The sequence below is a fragment of the Psammomys obesus genome, unplaced genomic scaffold (genome assembly GCF_907164565.1).
Source record: "Psammomys obesus unplaced genomic scaffold, mPsaObe1.curated_primary_1811, whole genome shotgun sequence".
Lineage (NCBI taxonomy): Eukaryota > Metazoa > Chordata > Mammalia > Rodentia > Muridae > Psammomys > Psammomys obesus.
Genome location: NW_026596046.1, coordinates 31,710,644 through 31,734,316, shown reverse-complemented (window position 1 = coordinate 31,734,316; position 23,673 = coordinate 31,710,644). Strand labels below are relative to the sequence as shown.

Here is a 23,673-nt window from a genome sequence, read left to right as displayed (position 1 = left end):
GATGACTGGCTTTCCATAAGTTCCTTCCACCGACTTCTCTTCACGCCAGCTTTCTGAGGGATCTTTACAGCACAGTGAAAAGAAAACACATAAAAGATTCATGGAGCTGCCGTGAACTTGGCTTTCAGAAGAGGACCGCTAAAGGGTATTCTCACAGGCGCTCCGAGGCTCTTTTCACACTGCACACTTCATCGCTAGCCACTCGCTATGTGCAGCAACTGAGGAAAATGCCAGACTGCCTCTGTGATATGCAACTTTCGCTCATCTTGACTTTTTGGTTGGATAACAAAGATATGATTTTTATGACTTTCATCTGTAATTTTTCTAAATACTAGCGTAACCAGCAAAGAACCTGGTCACTGTGCCATTTGTAAATAGAGTTCACACACAGCCAGCCGTAACGGTAACTCCTTTGGCCCCGGGTCACCGCAATGGATGGCATCACAGCACGGGTACTCCTAAGGCCAGTCATAGCCAGAGCACTTTGTGGATTTTGCAGTCAGGACTCACACTGGGTATTTACTGAAAGATTAAGTCCCAGCAATGAATTCCAGCCTTCAGGATAACCAAGATCTGTAAGATCTGCAAGTTTTATCATAAGCTCATTACTGCTGTTCTAAAGCCAGGTATCTGCTGGCGGGGCGAGGGGCAGGCAGTGCTCAGGTATCAGGTCTAGCTGGGGTGGAATCCTGGTTCTCCTTCCCTCTCACATGGACCATGCCACGGAGCCAGTCAGTGTCTATGCTGGGTGTTCTGCCCATCCTAGTGCTATCCTTTGCCAGTCTTCGTGCCCTGACAGGCTAGCAGCTGTAGATCGCACCCTGGGCACCTCTGTCAGTCTGACTCCCTAGGTAGACACTGGAAAGAGATGAGATCAGGACGTGTTTTTCTTCACTTTCTCCCTCAGTCCTTCCATAGCTGCGCCATCTTTGGGGTGGCTTCTGGCCCTCTGGCTGCCACTTTAGCGACTTGTCTTACTCCTGCCTTAGCCTGAAGGCTAGTAATGGCTGTTCATTCTTTTAGTGCTCACAGGTCTCAGCATCTTTTTGTGGTCCCACAGCCTTACCTGTCCCTGTAGGTGCCTTCGTCCAAACAGTACTTTCGGAATCACGTCTCAGGAGACAGATCGCTTTTCCTTCTGCACTTCTGTCTTTTAGTTTGCGTGGTTTCTGGTGAGAATTTGTTGTGATCCTTACCCCTTTTTCCTCTTATAAAAGAACCCCCCTTGGGTTGTTTTCAGAGATTTCCTTTTTCAAACAATTCAAATTTTAAATGTGACATGCTTAGAATTTTCGGCGTGTGTATGTATGTGTGTGCGTACATATTTTGCCTGGTACTTTGTGAGCGTTTTTGAACTGTGGCCCACTACTAATTGTGAATATTTACTTCCTGCTCATTATTTGCTCAAGTAGTTCTTCTGCCTGTTTTCTGTTTTCTAGAATTCTATTACATGTACATTGACAGCTTGCTGTCTCACGAAGCTCTTGAGTGCCCCCCTCTGTGCACTCATCCTTTCCTCTTTGTGTGTTAGTTTGGGTAATTTCTATTGACCTGGTATCTTTCCTCAGCTGTGTCATCAAGAGCTATGGGCCCATCAAAGGCATTCCTCATCTCTGTAGCCATGTTTCCCATCTCTAGCATATCTATTTGATTCTTTTTCTTCTGCATCTCTGCTGAAACCATCCATCTGATCTTGTCCACCGCTCACCTTTTCCATTAGAGTTGTTAATATAATTACAGTTATTTTAAATTCCCTGAAAGGTGTTTTCAACATCTGTGTCATATCTGAATGTGAGTCTGATGACTACACTTTTTTTTTTCTTGCCCCTTTGCACAGTCCGTTGGCAAATGTGACATCTTGTGTAGCACAGCAGAGACTGAGGTGACGTGAATTTCCTCCTGCGAGGTCTCTAGTGAGGGTGTGTGAGGTAATGGTTAGGATTAGGGCTGGCTTTGAGGCTCACTGCTTCTATGGTTAACCTTGGTGTACCACAGGCATTAAGCTCTAGCCATAATTTGATTTAGAAACTGCTTTGCCAGAGCTGTTATATTTTTTCCCTCTGCCCCCAAGTCATCCCACCCTCAGCTTGAGGTCCCCCTCTGTACTGTCTCAGAAGGACATCTTCCTTGTGCTGCTCCACTCCTCACCCCCTTTTCTACTGTATTCTGCCTCTTGCTTTTGCTTGGAGATTTTAGGCAGCTGTGGGTGATGGGGGAGCGTTCCATACCATTCTGACAGGGCTTTGGGGGAGGTGAGCTTCAGGGCTATGCTCTGGGCTGAAGACCTATCGCTGCTCCTCTCAGCAGCAGGTTTTATGTTCTCCTTTTTGCCTCTCATGGAGCTGAATGGATTTTCACCAGTGTCTAAGGAGGATGCACAATTGCCATTTTCTTTCACTCCTCAGAGGAGACAGGGTGACAAAGGAGGTCCTGTGTTCCCCCTTAGCTTCTGCTGTATCCTTCTACCACGTCAATCGTTGAGAGGCACTTCCTTGGGGTTTTCTCTACGTGTGTGTGCGCTTGTGCGTCTGTGTGTTTGTACCTGAGTGTGCGTATGCATGTACTTGTAAGTATGCATGCGTGTGCAGCAATCCCTGCTGTGGTTTGTGGGGGTGGGTGGGTCATAAAGAAGACATGAGACCCCACTCCCCCCAATTCTGCAGCCCCAGCTGAACTACTGTTGCTAGAGTCTGGCTGTGTCCACCCAAGCAAGCTGGAGCTTAAACTTGGTCTTTTTCTGTACGTGAAGCTCACTCCTTGGATCTGGACTGTTTGTTTGCCCTGTGATCTTAGAGAAGGAATTTGAGGAAAACTAATGAATTTGTCGGGCTTATTTTCATTGTAAAGTTGGGAACGATGCTCCTTGTAGCTCTCCTATCTCTCAAGCACAGACTGAGAGCTGAGTATTTTATTTGAACTGTGTGAACTGAATCCTACGTCCTGCCAGGTGCATTGATAATGCTGGAGCCGGATCTATCTCTAGTATTCTCACTGCAGCGGGTGTTTCTTCATTATCTTCCTTCCCTCCTGAATCTGCATCTCATTCATAAAATATTTGCTGAGCACCTATGAGGTGGCAAGCCCTAAACTTGAAGCAGAAATTCATTTTTAAAAGTTAGTGAACATAATTATAACAGGAGCTGTCCTGGGCACTATGGGAGGCTAGGGCCACTTCCTCTTATGCAACTTAGGGAAGCTCGTTGCTCCCCCTTAGAAAGTTACTTTTGGAACTAGCCTCATTCTGTCCCCTTCCTTCCTTGCTTGCTTTTCTTTTTGAGACAGAGTCTCACTATGTAGCCCCAGGTTGGCTGGAAACTCACTATGCATGTAGCCCAAACTGTTTCAGCTTCATGAGTACCGGGGCTGCAGGTACATACCACATCTGGCTTTCTCAAGACATTTTCTTTGACACTAAGTTTTGTGTGACCTGGAGCTAAGTCTGAAAGCAGTGGTGCCCTCTCTACAGACTCACTGCACTGCAGTGTTCTAGAAGGGTTTTCCAAACAGACAATGGGCCTGGGTAACCCTGACTCTCCACAACTGCAGGCTCTCTGAGACAAATTTCTCCAAAATTATCTGCTGTTTACGTTAGATGTTTTATTTAATCTGTTAAGAGAATGGAGAAAATCAACTTATAACCTGTCTCATTAACAGCCCACACCACAGGCATTCCTGGGCTTTTATATGTCTGAGTTTGAACCCACTAAGCTGCCTTGTGATGCTAAAGGGAGACACTATACTTCAGCCAATGGTTCACTGGCAAAACTCCATACTTCGTTGTTGTTGTTAAAAATGCTGTAATAATTTCTAGGTAGAGTCATCGTTTATGAAGTAATGCCACTTTCAGAATGTATGTATGTATGTATGTATGTATGTATGTATGTATGTATGTATGTATATGTGTGTGTATGTATGTATGTAGTTTTAGACAGAGACTTAGAAAGAGGTATACAAAGACAGACTGAGGACAGACTGAGAACACACACACACACACACACACACACACACATAGAAGAGGGCCAGAAGGGGAAAGAGACTGAGAGAGAGAGATAGAAAGTGAGGTAGAGACAGAGAAAAACAAATGGAAACAGAGAGACAGAGATGGATACTCAGAGAAAAGGACAGAAGGGACCAGGTACAAGAGAAAGGGGACAGAAGCCTAGAGAATGAGAAAGCAGACACTCAGAGAAGGGTATGGACTCCCAGAGAGACAGCAGGCCAGAGCCTCACCCAGAGAGAAAGCAAGACAGAGATGGAGAGAAGGGGGTTATCAAGTCTTTTGATGCTCAGAATGCTCTCAGAACGATCTTTAGTTCTTTGTGCTGGAAACTGGCTGACAACCCCCCGGTCTGCCCCCCGTTCCTTGGCCACAGTCTAGTGAGCACTGGTGTCTTACTCCCTCACTTTGTTTCAGTCTGAGCTGGAGCACCTTGCTGGGACCCCAACCCATTTCCTAGCCCATTTTCCATACTCTCAGGACCTGACGATTTTCCTGGTTCATACCTCGAACTCTCAGACACGACCTCTAATTCTACTCTTCCCACCTCTGTTACGACATTTTTTCTGAAGCTTCATTGCTTCCCTTGCGTGCTGCTCCTGTAATTACTGTCGCCGCCACAGTACTGTGGAAGCAGCAACAGCAGCTATCACTGAACCTCCCATATTTTATCTCATTGAGATTCCATGATTCAGCCTACCCCTGGAAAGCCAACACTGACTTGATTCCTGCCATGCAGGTAAGTGAGGAAGAACATAGAAGATGGGCCTGTGCAGCAGGAGATCAGGGACTTACGCTTTCTCTATACCAACTGCACCATTTGAAGCTTGTTGTGAAACTGTTCTGAGCCTTCACGTGCTCATAGGTAGAGGGGATATACAGATGATAATTCTTACTGAGTGGGGAGACCCTTGTCCACTTATTTCTGTATCAGGCCCCAGGGGCTTGCTAACCCTAGGTGCTGTTATAGATATTGGGGAGAGTCTGGCACTCAGTAGGATCCCTCCCCCTAAAATGCAAGTCTCCTTTTATTGTTAGGTATCCTACTTTCTACTTCCGGTTTGTACCCAGGATCAATGTTTCTGTTCTCTGATATACCATGAATTAAAAAAAAAAATTTTTTTTTTAATGCTATTTAAAAAATAGAATTGTAACAGTTTCTGTTTCCTAAAACATCAACTATAGGTGCTGAGGGGATAGCCAGAATCCACGTAAAAATGCTGGGCCTGGGAGCGAGCGCTGTAACCCCAGCACTGGGGGAGACAGTTTGCTCCTGCAGCCTGCCGGCTGGCTAGTCTAGCTTAATTTCTGAGCCCCAAACTAAAGAGAGACCTTGTCGTGAGGAGGTGGACGGCATTCCCGGGGACACCTAAAGTTGTTCACTGGCCTCCAAGTACATGTACCGGCACATACCACTGCATCCAAGCACACACAAGAACTCACATGCCTGCATCGTAGCGAACCACCATCAGCTGTGGCTGTGATTTACATGGAGGACAGGGAGGGAGAGCTCCTCTTTGGTGTAGCTGTCCTAACGGGTTTTCAGTTTTCGGGGATGGTGGAGTGACAGTGGGGGTGATGAGTTAGATTCAGTTTGGGATTTGAGGGAGTGACCTTGGGAACTAATTGCACGAACAGATTTGCTCTGACAAAGAAACCCCTGTATTGGCTAAATAATGTATAAGAAGTTTCCACCAGGCAATGGGGAAAATTGAATTATTTAGTATATTTCCATTTCAGTGAGTTAATCAAGATAATTGCTATTTTCCTGGATCTTTGTCTTTTCTTTGCAATTAACAAGGCCCCTATTTGGAGAAAGGAATTTAACTAGTGAACTTTGTACATAGGGCTGTGACATTTTTTAGTGTAAATTATATTTAAGAATCAATTATAGCCTACCCCCTCATCACTGGGTTCTATGTCTGTGAGAAACTGATGCTTATCTAGTTTAAGAAAACCGTATAGTTCAAGGCCTCAAATTCATCTGGGATGTGCCAACTCAGGGGGAGTGCAGCGGAGCCCAACTTGGAGCTAAAACTCTTGCCTCAGCAAGCTTTCTTAGAATATCTGTCTCCCTGCAATGTTCTCACTATATTACACCCTGCAAACGCGCTCTCTCAGCCTCAGTTTCTGTTTCTGTATCGGAGAAAATATTACCCCCCGCCTCCCCCACCCCACTGCTGTGAGGATTGGCTCAGTGACTAGGCTTCAAGCACATAGCTGATGTTCAGCAAGACTAAATTCTTGTGCCACCTCCTGCAGCCTGTCTAATGCTGACATATTCAGCAGGCTCAGTTGTCTGGAACATGACAAAGAGGAGAAGCTTAAAAAAAGTCTAAGTCGAAAAAGAGATGTTACAAGGCCCATTCATTAAAACAGCACCTCCGTCTTCTATACATATGTGAGATGAATAATTTGCCTAGGACTGAGTGAGCTGAACTTCGTCTCTCCGGCCTCTATGCTTTGAGCTTCGTACTTTGCATGAAGAGTAGGAAGCAGTTTCCGGACGTGAACGCTTTATTACACCTGCAGGACTGTGGCGAGGAGGGAGGCGCCAAACCACGCCCCTTAGATACAGAAGCCAATAAACAAGCAGTTCAAAATCACTTTCGTTTTAGGGGTCAAGGGTTCTGTATCCCCTCTTCTGTAAGTTATTTCTGTAGCACAGCATGGTATACATTCTCTTCACTCCTTAATGAACTCAACTTATTAAAAGAAAGACCAGTTGATGTTTGTATCATGTGTTTGAGAAGAGAGACATGTAATGAACATTGTAAGTTCATGCAAAATTTTAAAAAAAAACTTCAATTATGTAGAAAATCATACACATGGAGTAGTTCCTTCTGTTATCACCTTGCTGTTTATACGAAGATATTAACACTTTAAATACTTTGGTCTGACATCATGTCCCCGTGGTAATCTGAGTAGGTGTCTACTGTATCCATTTTACAGGTATGAAAACTGAGACCTAGAGAGATTAACTCCACAGTAGAACTGGGACTGAAGCCCCACACCTATGAGTCCAGAGCTCATGCCTTTCCCACTATGCCATTTCTTTCTTTGGAGAAATCACTTAGAATATGAACATGCAGAATCTATCACTAGGAATGGTTTCCATGCTTAGTCCTGAATTAAAGTGAAATACGTAAAAGAAAAATCACACCCCATCAGTTCATTCATTCGTTTTCAGTCTTACAGTGAATCTCACAGAACACAACTGTATCTTGGTACTTACTCATAGAATGTCGTCCACCCATTTTCATTGCTTTTGGTCGCCAAAAGGCCAGAGTTGCCGTGGTATGTCATCATAGCCAGCTCATGTCCTTGTGTGGTCACACTTCTGAGCGCGCTGTTGGTGCCCATGGTCACCCAGTACACCTGGCCATCCGGGACCACCAGCCAGAGGGGCATTCCAGTGGAGTCTCGGCGGACGTTCACCGTGTTGCCATTGTTGTCTGTGATGTGCGTGATGTCGCCGTCCCCCGTGTAAGTGAAGTTGTACAGGTAGTCGCCGGTAGGCAGGCTCTGGGTATACAGATGCTTGCCACTGGTGTCAAAGAGGTACAGCTCCTGATCGATGGGGGAGGACAGCTCATACAGGTTCTGGGGGTTGAGGAAAGGCTTGTTCTTCCGGATAAACCGAATTCGGATGTTTCCGAGGTCGGCCACGTAGAGCTCCCCATCTGCGCACACAGCCAAGGAAGAGGGGGTATTCAGCTTTGCGTCCTTGGCATAACCATCATCTCCAGAGAAGCAGTCACAGTTGGCATCATTTTTACAGTCACAGCCGCTGGGGGCACCAGCAACCAGTGAGATCTCACCACTTGCGGTGACCCGCCTGACGCGGTTGATCTTTTTCTCGTCGCTCTCAGCGATATACAGGACCCCATTGTGTGAGACAGCCAAAGCCGTGGCTGACTCCAGGGTTGCGTGGATGGCCACCTTGCTCAGCAGGAAGTGGTCGATGCCAGGGACCTGGCAGTGCATGGGCCTCCCAGCCACGATGCGGACCTGGTGGTTTTCAGAGATTTGTAGGACCACATTGTTGTCGAGGACATAGAGAGAATTATCCATTGGGTTGATGGCTAAGTCTGTGGGCCACTCCAGGCGAACCTGACAATGGAGACACCAACACTCAAATGATGCCAAGATGCCCAACCCTAGCCACCCCTCAACTCCCAATAACCCACCATTGTGTCCAAATAACCTTTACATACAGTTTGACCCAGCCTGACAGGAACTGAAAAGGGGGATCATAGTTTTGAAAAGCATTAGGTGACGTGGAGACAGGCTTGGGTTCCAAACCTACAGCCATCGCTTACGACCTTGGGCAAGTTACTTTGCTTTTCTGAGCTTCAATATTCCTATCGGGAAAATAGGGATGACAACTAAGTGCTCAAACTCAGATGATGTATACAGAAGGGAGAGGGAGGGGAAGATGGTCCGGAGGTTGACAGGAGTTGTTCAGAAGATTTTAAAAAGAGCTTCTTGAAAGGCTGAAGGTGACTAACACCAAGTTAGGTTTGGGGGATGTAAAGGCAAAAAACCATGCCCCTGCCTGATATACTAGTGAGTCTCTATTTTGGCCCCATATTCACACTATGTCTAGAGACTTCAGAAAACACAGGAGTTCAAATACCAACCGGAGTCTAAGCCAGGTCCTTGGTGTGGCTGGTCCACACACTGGGGCTATTTCAAAATAACTTCCTGAGTGACTGTGTTTTGGATTGGGGATCACACCTGGATTGTGCTCTCAAGGGGCACCTATCAGATCAACAGCATTAGCAGCTCCTTGGAACTGGTCAGAAACGCAGAAGGGCAAGCTTGCCCCAAACCCACTGACTCAGTATCTGCCTGCAGGCAGAACTCTTGGGTGACTGAGTGCACAGTGGAGCTCAGGAAGCCTGATGGATACAGAGCCCTGTGGGACTTCACAAAGTGGCTTCTCCTAGAAGGGATGAGAGAGACTTGCAGTGGGATTTAGGCTCAGAGCGCAGACCTCACAACTGAGCCTCTCTGAAGCCAGGCTGGGGAAGTGGCTGGAGTCTTGCTGAGTCTTCAAGTGGGTGCCTAGCTGACTGCAGCTGTCAGGGTCTGGGGTGACCAATGTTTTACCAAAGGATTGCTGGTTGTATCACATTGGGAAGGGCTGACACTAAAGGAAACCCTTGGCCAATCGCGTCCCCAAGAGGCTCAGCCACACTGCACTGCCCAGTGGTCCTTACAGCCATTTCTCCAGCTCTACCTGAAGATGCATCACCTTGACATTCCCCGGCTTCCTACAGACACCTGAAATCTGGTCTAATTTGGGGCTTACTCAGACAATATGAACAATACAATCAGAAGGCTTCTCTTCCAGGAATTTGCATGTTAGTATCTACAAGGGTACTTATCACAGCTACTTTAATAAAGGCAAACAACAGCAAAGCCCCCAAATCAAACAGAATCAACTTGGATGCCCAACAGCTGACAGCTGGATAAATGATTATAGCACATGTACTTTCCTTGCAAATTAGAACGCTGTGAATAACCATTTAACATGGTGCTCTAGGTTCTCGACCCTCCCAATGCTGTGACCCTTTAATACAGTTCCTCATGTTGTGGTGACCCACAACCATAAGATTATTTTATTGCTACTTCATAGCTGTAATTTTGCTATTGTTATGAATTGTAATGTAAATATCTGATGTGCAGGATATCTGATGCACCACCCCCATGAGGGCGGCGACCCACATGACAAGGACCAATGCTCTAGGTGGATAGCTAGACATTGGGGAAGTTGTTACAATGTACATGTAGTTGTTGGTGAATACACCACACATCTGTAATCTGAGCACTTGGCAGAGGCAGAGAGCAGAGGCAGAGGCAGAGGCAGAGGATCTCTCAGTCTGACGCCAGCCTAATCTACACAGTGAGTTTCAGGACATCCAAGGCTACACAGAGAAACCCTGTCTTGAAAAACAAAACAAACAACATCAAAAGCCCCATCCAGTTTATGAGGTTGCTCTCTGTTCCCTTAGCTCGGAGCCATGCCCAGGATGGGTCAAAACAGCCAGTGCTCAGCCCCTGTAACCCTAAAACCTGCTCCATCCTCAGCCCCAGCCCATCTATCTGCAGAGCAGGGAAGCTTTCAGACTCTCTGGAGCTAAAGCTGGGCTGCTACGCTCACTCCTGGTGCTCTCTGGGGCATGGTCCTGCCAGCTTTTGGCTACATCAAGAACACAGTTTGTTCTAAAGTGACAGGAGAATTTTCAATTTCCTAAAACCCATTTCTTGTCAACACTGGCCGCTAAATATTTTATGCCCTCTGGTCCTGTGGCACCTTGGGGACTGACTCGCAGAGACCTTTCTGCCTGTCATTGTGATGAAAAAAAGGCGTCCTGATGAGTGGGTGGGAGGGAAGAAGCAGAGAGGGAGCCCGGAGGAGAGAGAGTGGGAAAGAAGAAATGAATGGGAGAGCGGCAGCATTTTTTTGCATGTTGCTTTATGTTACTGTGTACCAAAGAAAGAAAGCTCTTCTACTAGATTTAGTGTATCAGGTTTTATGTTGAGGTCTTTTGATCCACTTGGACTTGAGTGTTGGGCAGGATGATAAATATGGGTCTATTTGCATTTTTCTACATGCAGACATCCAGTTAGACCAGCACCATTTGTTGAAGATGCTGTCTTTTTCCCATTGTATGGTTTTGGCTTCTTTGTCAAAAATCAAGTGTCTGTAGGTGTGTGGGTGTATTGCTGGGTCTTCAATTCTATTCCATTGATCGACCAGCCTGTTTTTATGCCAATACGATGAGGTTTTTATTACTATTGTTCCAGTAGAGGGAAGGGGACACCAACCCACCCACCTTTGAACCAAAATTTGTCCTGTCTACAAGATGTGCAGGGATAAAGATGGAGCAGAGATTGAGGGAATGGTCAACCAGTGACTGGCCCAACTTGAGACCCACTCCACGGGAGAGAGCCAACCCCTGACACTATTAATGACACTGCTATGATTGCAGTCAGGAGCCTAGCATCCCGCAGCTAATGGAAACAGCTGCAAAACTCACAGCAAACAATAGGCTGAGCTCTGGGAGTCTTGTGGAAGAGTGGGAGGAAGGACTGAAGGAGCTGAGGGGTTGAGGACACCATAAGAAGACCTACAGAGTCAACTAACCTGGGCCCATGGGGCCTCATAGAGACTGAACCACCAACCCTAACCCTGCATGGACTGGTCCTAGGCCCCCTACACATATGTAGCAGATGTGCAGCTTGGTCATCATGTGGGTCCTGCAACAATTGGAGTAGGGGCTGTCTCTGACTCTGTTGTCTGCTTTTGGATCTCTTTCCTCTAGGTGGACTGCCTTGTCTGGCCTCAGTGGGAGAAGAGGTACTTAGTTCTGTGGAGACTCGATGTGCCAGAGTGGGTTGTTACATATGGGGGCCTTCCCTTCTCTGAGAAGAAAGGGAGAGGGAAATGGGGTGAAGGGCTATGAGGGCAAGACTGGGAAGAGAGGAGGGAAGGGAGCTTCAGTTGGGATGCAAAATGAATAAACAAATAAATGGGGAAAAAAAGCCAGGGCTCTCAGCTGCTCCAGCTCTGACCCACCCCTGGCTTGATGTGTCTGCACCAGACCCCATGGCATGCCTTTCTGGTTTTTCCTCCTGTTAATGATAATCCTGCCACAGCATCAATTCCCTTCACCGAAACGTTGACTGGACCTGCTGTGGAGGAGGCCGCCTTGCCCAGCTGTCCTGAGCACCCTGTATCTCCACTAAGGTAATTTGAGCCAAATGTTTTGCCACAGAGTGATGAAGGTGCACAAAAGCGCTGTCACAGGAATAAATGAATGAATGTCTACAAATGGCACACTAAGCAGGGCACCTCACTTCCTATTTGCTTCCACAGTCCCTGAAGGTTCAGGTCAGCTTACTCAGGCTTACGCCAAGCTTCTTTCCCAGAGGAACCAACATTATCCGGAGGAGTTGTATCAAATGAGACAACGTACAAGCGAATTCTTTGTAGATTTTCAGGGAACTAATATTTACATCTTATTACCAGCCAGTTTCTCTGTGCTAGGCAATTATGATCATGATTTCATTAGAAAAATTCATTTCCGCATCCTTGATGAGACCCGGCACGGGGCTGTTTGTAAAGGCATTTCCTTTTACCCAGCCTCAGTTTCCTTCATTCTACCCCAGGGAGTATGGTGGCAACTAAATGAGGAAAGAGAAGTTGTACTCAGCTCTGACCTCATTTCTAGCTGAGTATTTGGCAAACAGCAAGTTTTCATTTTGACTCCAAAGTACAGAGTGGAGGACAGACTTCTGCTTATCTACCTCGTTCCTCCTGCCTTTTGGGGTTTGGTCTTTTGCCTCTTCCCAAATTCCATTGTTTATCCCCTTTGCAGGTTCTAGTGATACTCTGTGCCTGTCTTCCTGATCCCCACAGGTCAGCCGGCTAGGTGGGTGTTGTCAGAGGAAAGTGAACACACATGCTGCCTCCCATATGTGTATGTAAAAATATCTGCCTGTGTGAAGAGTTCAGTGGGTAAAAAAAAAAAAAAAAAAAAAAAAAAAAAAAAAAAAAAAATCCAATTCTTACATTCAGACAAAGGCAGCAAGGACCAGGAGTACAGATTTTACTCCAGAGTTTCTCAGTACGTGGCTTTTGTGTTTTTCTCCCTTTCAACATGGCAGCTGCCTTCCAAGCCTTTGGTGTGAGCGCCTGGCAGTGCCTCTGTCTAAACCCAAACAGCTTTCCAATGTGTGGTTGAAAAGAGCTCGGCACCCTGTGTTGGCTGGTTGAGGGTCCATTTAGAGAAGCAAAGATACTTGTCTGCACATCCTTAGGTTTTGGCGGCCTCCTGGGTAATGCTAGCTTGCTCACAGACTGGAAAGGGAAACTCTCGAGCCAGCAGGGCAAAGCCTGCCAAATTGCAGAGTCAAGTGGCAGAGAACAGATTCTACTCTGGAACACATGGTCACGTAAGCTGGCACAGGGGGACACTGCACCAGCATTGGGCTGGGCTGGGTATATGGGTGCCGGGATTGCCAACAGTGTGGTCATGGGGCTTGGAGGAAGGAGTTCAGATATATGTGTTAGTACCAGAGGAAGGCATGGTGAGGGGGGACCGGGAAAAATGGCTCTTGCCAGCCCCTTCAAATGCCCTAGGCTCTGATAATGTTAGCAGGATAGATGCTCATCCACTGAACTCTGGCCAAGCCCTCGTCTAGGACCTGGCAGTAAAGGACCTGGTCCTTGCCAAGTCATCATAGGATATATTCAGGACACACTAGATAGCCAGTCACTGGGTCTCACTTGGCCTTCTGCCGTCTACCTGCAGAAGCCTAAATTCCTTGGCATAGTGTAAGGTCCTTCTCTCACTGGTTCTAGACTTCCCATCTCAACTCCCTTCAAAGTGCTCTCCGCTTTGGTGTTCAACCTCCCAATGTTCTCTGAGACAGGGCCTCATGTATCTCAGGCTGGCTTTGAACTTACCATGCAGCTAAGAATGACCTTGAAATTTGGTTCTCCAGCCTTCACTTCTCAAAAGTGGGATTATAGAAATGTGCCACCATATCCAATTTATGTGGAGCTAGGGACTGAACTCAGGACCTGGTGAATGCTAAGCAAACATTCTATCAATGGAGTTGCAACCCCAGGCTTCTAGTATTCTTTGAGCACACCAAGCTTAGTAACATCTTTGCATCTTTGCACGTACTATAGCTTTCCTGTTCATTTATACCATCCAGCAAACCCCAAACCAAACCTGGTACCCAGGTCTTCTCCTTACTGAAAGTGGATGCTTTTTATTCACTGCCTCTATAGCGACGAGCAGTGTTGATCCAGGGTACTGCTGCTGTTTTCAAGGCAATCTTGCCATGCTGATATCAATCACCTCATTGAGAAAGAGGGTTCAAAAGGTTTCACAAACCCAGCCATGCCCCAAAGCTTTGGGTAGCTAGGGATCTACTGAGTGGCACAACTAGAGCTCAAACAACTATTCAACAAATATGAGCTGTGCTCAGTCTGTGGACCAGGCACTTTGGTTAAAGTAGAGGAGAGGACAGGCAGAATTCCTGACCTCATGCAGCTTATGTTCTAGAAAATATACAAGTGTGTGTGTGTGTGTGTGTGTGTGTATGTGTGTGTGTGTGTGTGTTATCAAAGAGAAGTTCGGAGCTATGAATTCAAATCCACACTCGTCTGTTTGTTCTGGGAAGATTGTTTTTTTCACTGTCCTCTGAGTCCCCACTCCAGCCACACAACTTGTTCACCTAACGGTGAACTCTCAGGGCGGTTGGGTTGGGGGAGTGTCTTCCTCATCTTCCCCCTGAACCAAGTGGGCCCCATTCAAAGGCTTGAACAGTATCAAGAGGTGTAGTCATCAGGCTGGCTGGGTGACAGGTGACAGGAAGAACAAACAGGCACACAGAATTCCAAGCAGACAATGTCTTCTCACCTGAGAAATGTCCATAACAGAGTCACAGCTGAGGGGCCTGGCCGAGGTGAGGTCATTGGAGCCCAGCAAAGTGGAGATGATCCCATTTTGATCAACGCGTCTAATCATGGTCCCATCCACAAAGTAAATGAGCCCGAACTTGTCCACTGTAATTCCTAGGGTGGAGAAGGCCAAACGGGAGGTCAGCATTGGAGGTGAGGAGGCGTACAGCAGAAAGCTTCAGGATTTGCTAGCAACCCCATCCATCTCTCTGTCCCTCGGCTAGGATCTTGCACTGGTAATAAGTGCTATAGCATTGAGCCACACCCAAATCCCTCTAGTTCCCTTTTCTTAACATCTTATTTGTTATTCGCTTTTGTTTTCTTTTAAATATTAAAAAAATCTGAAATTACCATTATTTCTCTTGAGGCCCATGCTGGCCTCAAGTTCCAGATATAGAGAAGATGACCTTGAACTTTTGAACTCCTGCCTCTACCTGAGTGCTTAGATTATATGTGTATACCAGCATGCCCTGTTTTATAGAGTGCTGGGGATTGAATCTAGGGCTCTGTGCTTGTTGGGTAAGCACTCTACCCACTGAGCTACAGCCCTAGCCCCTCCAATCCCCTTTATAGATGAACAGGGAGCCAGGAAGGTGCCAGGGCTCTGAGTATTCCATGAACTGGGGATAAAAATCCAGTGTCCTAGACCTCAGGCTCTGTCATCTCACTTTGCTGCCACAAGAGACTTTTTTGTTTGCTTGTTTGTTTTGAGACACGGTTTCTCTATGTTGCCTTTGCCTTGGCTACCCTGGACTCACTATAGACCAGGCTGGCCTCAAACTCACAAAGATGCACCTGCCTCTGCCTCCCAGAGTGCTGGGATTGCAGGCATGCGCCATGGCACCCAGCTCACAAGAGACTCTTATCTTTCACTTGGCTACCAACAGAAACTGGGTTTGTGAAGTACTCAAGGCAGAGTTAGGAAATACACTTTCCAGTGTCATTGTGAAGTATTTAAATCAACGTGTTTCTGAAGTCCTACAAATACCGCAATAATGGGTTTCCTTTTCAGTAACAATTTTTCTTTTTTTCAAAGACAATCATAATTTAAGTTTACCAACCCTTATTACTTCAGTTTGATTGGTCGTTATAAAAGCACAGACTAAAAGGAATCCTATGGGTTTGTGTCGAGAATGGATTTGTTTACTTTAGGGTCTAAGGAAGGCATACTGAAGATGGGAGTCCAAGTTGTCATTCTGTATCCTCCTTCTCATTTGCTAGGCTATTTCACCCTGACAGCTTTCTCCACAGAAACCTGGAGAAACACTGTGACCTCTCCAAGAGGTCACTGGACCTCTTGACATCTGTTTCCTTACTTGCTAAATCAAAGGACTGTTTGCAGCCTGCCTTTCTGCCTCAGGTCTGAGGACTCATGGCACCCCCAAGTGGCTGTTTGGGGAACCTCACATGAGGCTTGCGTTTCTGAAGGGCACCTTGGGAGAGGTTGGTACCAAAGTCAGAAGGTCACTCAGGGGGCCATTCTTCCTGGCCAGGGACTCATTTCAGAATTGCTTGGCTTCACTTCTGGCAATACCACCTGGGAGATGGTGGGGCCTAGGGCTGACGTGTGTTTTCAGAATTTCTGGGTTGTATTTGCCACCCATGAAGAGTGACAGGCTTTGAAGCGGAGGCACAGGATTGAGTCAGAACCACGTGGAGGTCCATGAGAAATGACAGGCCCAGGAAGGAGGGTGACCTAAGGGGTAAGGTGGTCCCTTGACATGCTCCGTTTTCTTCTGGCTAGGCCATGGAGGAGGGGTTTGAGGAGGTGTGGGGAGGGCGCATGCCTGAGCTGTGAGGCTCCCGGCTGAGTTACTTCACCCCTGACTCTCGGTCTCCTCATTGCTGTATGGACTGACAGCTTCTGACTAGGGAGGCCAGGGAGAGAGCTCAGTTGGTAAGGTGAGGAACGGAGTTCTGGTTTTAGAGACAATACAGAAGACGCTCTCTGTGGGAGTGTTCTTACAGTCCTAGCAATGGGGAAGTGGTGACAGGAGGGGCTCACTGAAATCTGGGTCAATGACATGCCCTGTCTCAAAACAAACAAACAAACAAACAAACAAACAAAAACAGGTGGATTGATTCCTCTGGCCCCTGGCTTCCTGCATGTGATTGTACACATGGCCTCCTACGAATCCCACACATGTTTACTCTTGACATGTGCATGTGCGCCCCCCCGCCACATACACACACCCACCACGGTAGCAGGGGAGAAACAGCTGATTTGGCATTCTTAGCCCCCAGTACTCATTCATGACCCTTGTGACTGTGAGACAGCAGCCAGGGGTCAGTGTCTTCCAAGGCAGGGTGGGATGAGGCCTCCAGGGACCTAGGCCACACCAGAACACTCAACTCCAGCCCACTTTAAAGGACTGGGAAGCTGGAAGAGGACTTCACACCAATGCAGCTTCAGGGCTGGGAGCCTTTGCCGTGGTCCTGCCTGGAATGTCAATTAATTTCCTTCCTTAAGCAGCGGGACATGAGTCTGCCTGTCTGCCTGGCTATGCCCCGTCTTTCCCTTCCATCTGCCAGGACTGATGAGCGCTCCATGAACAATTGGGTTTCTTGTTTACAAAGTTGGCTGCACAGGCTAATAGAAGTGATCTGTCCCCTGATTAATTACTTCATTTTTCCTCCTTTTGTTGTGCTAAATAGATGGACATCTTTTCTCCTCCCTACTGCAAAGTGACTGCATATTGCAGCACCCTTGTCATTTCTAGCTGGGTTAATTACAGGCTTTTGGGCAATGGTACTGCCACTCCATCTGTGTGGGTGAGGGAGGGGACCACAGGCATGCGGAACAATGGGGAAACGCCAGGAGGGAAGAAAATTCTCTCAGCAAGACACTGCTTTATTTGAAGCGAGTAGGTCGGCCGCAGCTGAGAGGGGCCTCGGGGGTTTAGCTTAACCTGCCTATTGACAAACTGGGAAACTGAGGTTTGGAAGGGGAAGTCCGAGAGCCTTCTAGAGGCTCCCCACTACTCGCTCAGTGCTGAGGAATCACAGCAGCAGGGAGTTTAACCACTAGGGACACAGCGCTTGCCCTGCAGAGCTCTCACCGGACCGTTCCATTAGTTAGGTGGACAGTCTGCCATGATGCTCCATGATGCTACGTGATTCTATAATACACGATAACGATGATAACAGGCCTCTCCTCTGAGCTGTGCTTACTAGGAACTCAGTAGGCTGTATTAGGTGTTTACATTCCTGACATTTAAACTGAATTATGACTATGCAGTATAGCCCTGTAACACAGAGGAGGAAAATGAAGTTCAGAGAGGTGAAGCAACTTGTCCAGCATCACACAGTTACCAGGTAACAACGCCTGTATCCGCAGACATGATTTCTCAAGAGTCTACTGCTTTGACTCGAAGCGAGGCCTTGACAGCTGATGGTCTTGAACAATAGAGTCATTTCTAATAGTTTTACAGAACAGCACATGAATTATATCGACTTTGACCCCCCAGAACCATCTTAGGAGGTAGGTGCAGATGATATTATCACCCTCATTTTATTGAGTAGGTCCCTGAGGCTTAGGGGCTGCAGGTCCCTGGCTGTAGGGCTTCTACACAGTAAATGCCCCACTGAAGGACATCTCTTGGTGAGGACGGTTTCTCTTCTCTCAGGCCTCTTCGGTCTCCAGGCATTCGGGTCTCTCTTGGCTTAGAGGTCCCGTGCACAGCTCTTTCCTTCGTGCATCGCAGAGCACGTGGCTCCTGACTCCTATCAGGGTGCTTACTGTCCAAGATTCATTGACTCTGCTACGGTGAGCTTTGCTCTGCGCTGCGAAGCTCCGTGCACTTGGTGAATACTTGATGGATGAAAAATTAGAGACTCATTTCTTTGAGTCTGCCTCACATGCAAGGAAGACACAGGTCAATGTCTTTGTGGAGCAGTAACTGAGAGAAAGCCTGCACGCCCAATGCGGGGGAGTTGATCAAAGGATGGGCAATGGTTTGTTAGAATCCTACACAGCTGTTAAAAATGAGTAGCTGGGAGAGTATTTACTGTCACGAAGAAGCCATTCGGTAGCATTGAAATAAAAGCCGCTTGCTAAAAGAGTGTGCTTGATGTTTCATCTTGTTTGACTGCAGTGACTAATGTGCACAAACACTCAGAAAAAAAGACAGGAGGAAAGACAGGTATTGTTAACTGGAGTTGTTTCAGACAGGTGGAATGAGAACAATTTCTCTGTATTTTCTCTGTGTGTCTCAAACCCCTTTCTGATGATTGCCTATATCACACACACACACACACACACACACACACACACACACACACACACACTATCAATAACGAACAATATTGTTTCAATATTAAACAATATTAAAGCAAGGCCTTACCCCTGGGATTGGTGAGCGTGGCCTCTGTGGCTTTCCCTCCATCTCCGCAGCGAGTGTCATCAAAGGGGAGGCACTGGTCACCAGTCCCCGCCACCACCTCAGAGTTCTTAACCACGTCCTTCACCACTGTGGTAGACTTGATCTTGAAGACCCGCCGGCTGTTGGTGTCCGACAGGAAGACGGCTCCGCTCATGGGGTCTGTAGCCAAGTAGTATTTGTGTGCTGGGCTGTGACTGCAAGAGAGGCAGGACCAGGCTGAGCACGTTCTTCTCTCCATCCCATAATTAGAGAAGCACAACATGACTCTGGCCACACCACCCTGAATGTGCCAGCTCCCATAAACGAAGAAGGCTTGGGCCTGCTTAGAACCTGGATGGGGCTATTTAGCATGAATCCTCAACCCATTTGAATCTAAGCAGAATGAGGATGCTTTCTTGATCGTGGGTGACCTGAGAGCTTGGCCTACTGATCCCTTCTCCTTCAATTACTAACACAAAAACCACCTGCTTGGCCTGAGGACATGGCTCAATCAGTAAGGTGCTTACAAGCACGAGGATGAGTTCAATATGCAGAACCCCACATGAAAAAAAAAAAAAAAGAAAGAAAAAATAGCCAGTGTGTGTGTGTGGGGGGGGGGGGACATGTCCTCATAATCACAGTGTTTAGGAGGCAGGGATAGGAGAATCCTGGGGCTCACTAGCCTATGCTCCGTGATGAGCTCTGGACCATTGAGAGACTGATTTAAAAAAAAAAAGTAAACAGTAGCTAAGAAACACCACCCAAGGTTGTACTCTGGTTTCTACATGCATGCACACATATCTGATACCTACCTGCATATACATGTGCCGTCTCACACCTATACATACATATACCAAAAAAACCAAACCAAACCAAACCAAACTAAAACAAAACAAAACGAAAACAAACCCACCAGGCCTCTTGCTAATGACTGCTTATATCAAATGCTAAACACATACTTCCTTTTCTCTGTCTTGTATGTATTAGTGTTTTGGCTATATAGATGCATAGAGATAACACATGTGTTTTTAAAAAAGATTATCTCCATGAATTGTCCTTGGTTGGAGTATCAGTCTCAGAAAAGATCCTTGTCCAGATTTTTTTTTGTTCTATTGCTCTCCTTTTACAGCTCCTGTCCCCTCCAGGTCTTTCTACCTCCCCATTCTTTCATAAGAGTCCCCGCACTATGCCCAAAGTTTGGCTATGAGTCTCAGTATCTGCTTCAATACCCTGCTGGGTAGAGTCTTTCAGAGGCCCTCTGTGGTAGGCTCCTGTCCTGTTCCCTGTTTTCTCCCTCTTCTGATGTCCATCCCCTTTGCCTTTCTGAATACATTGAACATCTTACCCAGGGTCCTCCTTGTCATTTAGCTTCTTTAGGTGTACAGATTTTTTAGTATGTTTAACCTATTTTATGGCTAATATCCACTTATGTGTGTCTTTCTGCCTCTGGGATACTTCACTCAGTATGATCTTTTCTAGATCCCACCATTTGCCTGAAAATTTCATAATGTCCTTGTTTTTAATTGCTGAGTAGTATTCCATTGTGTAGATGTACTACAATTTCTGTATCCATTCTTCAGTTGAGGGGCATCTGGGTTGTTTCCAGCTTCTGGCCATTACAAATAAGGCTGCTACAAACATGGTTGAGCAAATGTCCTTGTTGTGTGATTATCAATGACTTCTTTGTCAAAGGGGCAAGATCAAAAATAAAGCAGAGCTTGAGGGAGTGTCCAGCCAATGAGTGGTGCAACCTGAGACTCAACCCATGGGAGACAGCCAAACCCTGATATGATTAACAATACTCTGCTGGGCCAGCATTCGGCAGCCAAGCATAACTCTCCTCTGGGTGGCTCTACCCAGCACCTGATGGAAACAGATGCAGAGATCCACAACCAGACATTGGGTGGAGCACAGGGGGCCTCATGGAAGAGTGGGAAAGGATAGAAGGACTCAAAGTGGACAGGAGATCCACAAGAAAGCCAACAGAGCCCATTAACCAGGGCCCCGGGGGCCCTGTGGAGACTGAAGCACCAACCAAGGACCATTCATGGACTGGATATAGGTCCCTTCCACAGATACAGCTGATGGGCAGCTCAGTCCTCATATGGGTCCCCTAGTAAAATAGGGGCTATCTCTGACATGGACTCTGTTGCCTGCTTTTGGGTCACTTTCCCCTGGCAGGGCTACCTCTCCAGGCCACAGGAAAAAAGATGTGCTCAGTCCTGATGCAACTTGATGTGCTGTGGTAGGTGAATGGGTGGGGGGGCTCCCCTTCTCTGAGGAGTAGGGGGAAGGGGATAGGGAAAACAGGGAGGGAGGGTGGGACCCAGAGGGGAGGAACGAGGGGCTATGACCAGGATATGAAATAAATAAATAAAAATTAAAATTAGAAAAAAAAAATAAGATTAACAACGAAGTTTGTCACAGGAGACCTGCTAACCCAGGAGAGGAACATGGAGGTGCCTGACTTTAATGGGAAACCCGAGGTGCAAAACAGGCCTTTCTCTCTAAGATTTTCACAGTGACTTCCAATTCCATCTTGGGACTGACAGATAAGACAGGCTAGACTGGCCTGCTGCCAGTGTTGACCCCATTTCCCTTTGTTCCTCATGATGGATTTATCAGGAGCCCAGGTGTCTCCCTCCTGCAGTCAGGCATAAATGAGAAGCAGGATCAGTTTCTAATTTGCAGCAAACTCAAGGCAAAAGAAACAGAGCAGAGCAAGTGCTGCTGGGGGTCTGCTTCTGGAAGAAAGTCACAAAACCTGGGCTCCGGTAACAGGAAAGACGTGAGACCATGAAGAAACATGAAAGGGATATTTCCCCTAGCCAGAGGTGGGGGCAAAGTGCCCAGGGCACGAAACCAGATCAGTCTGGATTCCAAGGTGGGCTCGGAAACTTGGGTTTGTCATGTGGTCCCTGGGCCTCCAGCTTCCTTCAGTTATAAGATGGGAGTGTTTATGCTTGCTTATGAACTGGGCATGTTCACATGAAACCACATGTGTCAAACGTGCAGTGTCATACACACAGAGAGAACGAGAGAGACAGAGAGAGATGGGAGGTGCTCAGCAATCATGCCTGCTGCTGAATGGTGGTGTTTGCCTTTGGAGATGACTTTCAGGTCGGCATCCCCTGCTAAGCCTAGATTCTACCACTCAGGGGTCCTGATTACAGTTTCTTCCAAGTCTAGAGCCCAGGGGTGTTGGGCTCACCACTGGGAACCCACTGCGATATCGATTGTGCTCATGTGTGTGCTTTGATCATTCATGGGTCCTTCAAATGGCATCTCAATAGTGTTCATTTATCAAGCATAGACATTAATCCTGCTCCTTTGGAGAAACCTAATTTTATATGAAGCTTGAGGCTCTCTCTCTCTCTCTCTCTCTGTGTGTGTGTGTGTTTAGGTCAAGGGGTCTTAGTGTGGCCCTGAGTGACTTTCTCATGATCAGAAACATCTCTTGCTTTGGGCAGTGTCCTCTGGGCCAGAGCCAGGTGTCCAGACCTTAGGTTCTCTTATTTATTGTTTTCTTCCCCTAAGTTCCACTAACATGACATACTGTTCTCCAGTGCCGTTTCCTCTCCTGCCCCATACTGCTGTTCCATTGCCTCCTAGTGAATGAGGGAGGAGCCTTTTCCTGCAGCCCAGGTCTTCCTCAGACCATCTTTCTAATCTGACCCAACCCCCACCCTCCCAGCTCATTTCCATGTTTCAGCTTGCAAGACTCTCCCATCTTTCAGAGGAAGCACGGATCTTCCAAGCCAGATGGATGCACTTGGGTCCCTTCCTCACAGACACCCCACGCAGGAACACAGGAACACCGGGCCCCTCAATGCATTTGGCCCGGCCTGCATCCTTTGCTTCATTCCTTCTCTTTGCCGCTTATTCTCAAGGTACCCAATCAGGGACCCTTTCTGGCAAACTTCCCCTGGCCCCTTTTCCTCTGCACCCTGGGCTTCATGTTAGCTTATGCCTCACACTAAGCACAAGGCTATTTATACGTCTTTTATACCACCTTTCGGTACTTAAAGGGGAAAAGCCTAGATTTTTTTTTTCTCCGCTTTTTCATTTCCAGTGCTCCACTTTCAGCCTCCCAGCACTTAGGAGTGACTTTTCTTAAATAAATGACATGTTCACTTTCAGTTTATTTAGGCGGTATTTGCATTAAAATCACTTAGCTTCTCTTCTACTTCTCACTGAGCTGGTGCTAATAACACAGACGTCCTGTTTATCTTGAAATGTCCCCTGGGACTTAGAAGGTGGTACAGATTTAATCTTCCCAGACAACCCCAATCCTGGCTTAATAAAACACAGTGACCTTAGCTCCTGCTCTGTCGTGCTGGAGCATCCTGGTCTCCCAGCTTCCCCATGACAGCCAGGAGGCAGGGGGACTATTTCATTTCAGTGTGCATCACTCATGGTGAACTGGTGTTATCTACCTTGGCAGAAAGAGGACCCCAAGGGAGTATGGTGGAGGGCCCTGTCCACTTACATTAGCCCCTTAAGTGTCTAGCTCGAATCACCCTGCACTGCCCTGAAGAAGTGTTACTCATGTGGAGCTTCTGAAATGGGTGACTTCCAGGAGAAGGTGGCCTTGGCAGGATTGTCCTAGATCCTATAAAAGTTATGTCTTCTATGCGTATATGGTGTTCAGCACGGGAGTAAACTGCCTGCTTTGAACGGAAGAGGTGAGTGTTCAACTGGGGCAGATCAATGAAATAATTGTGGCATTGTCAGCTGTCCATTGGTCAGGTCTCTGCTCTGTTCTGCCCACACACAGGCCTTCACACACACACACACACACACACACACACACACACACACACACACAC

At 47.1% G+C, this 23,673-nt stretch overlaps 1 protein-coding gene across 2 annotated transcripts in view; it reads right to left on the bottom strand.

Annotated features, from left to right (window-relative positions):
- Tenm4 (teneurin transmembrane protein 4) overlaps positions 1-23,673 on the bottom strand; it is a 697,438-nt gene that overhangs the window by 27,290 nt on the left and 646,475 nt on the right. For both annotated transcript variants that reach the window (XM_055623346.1, XM_055623347.1), the window contains 3 exons: positions 18,827-19,059; positions 14,443-14,597; positions 7,233-8,110 (listed from right to left, as the gene is read on the bottom strand). In XM_055623346.1, coding sequence (XP_055479321.1) covers positions 7,233-8,110; positions 14,443-14,597; positions 18,827-19,059 — 1,266 coding nt within the window. The remainder of the gene's footprint in view (positions 1-7,232; positions 8,111-14,442; positions 14,598-18,826; positions 19,060-23,673) is intronic.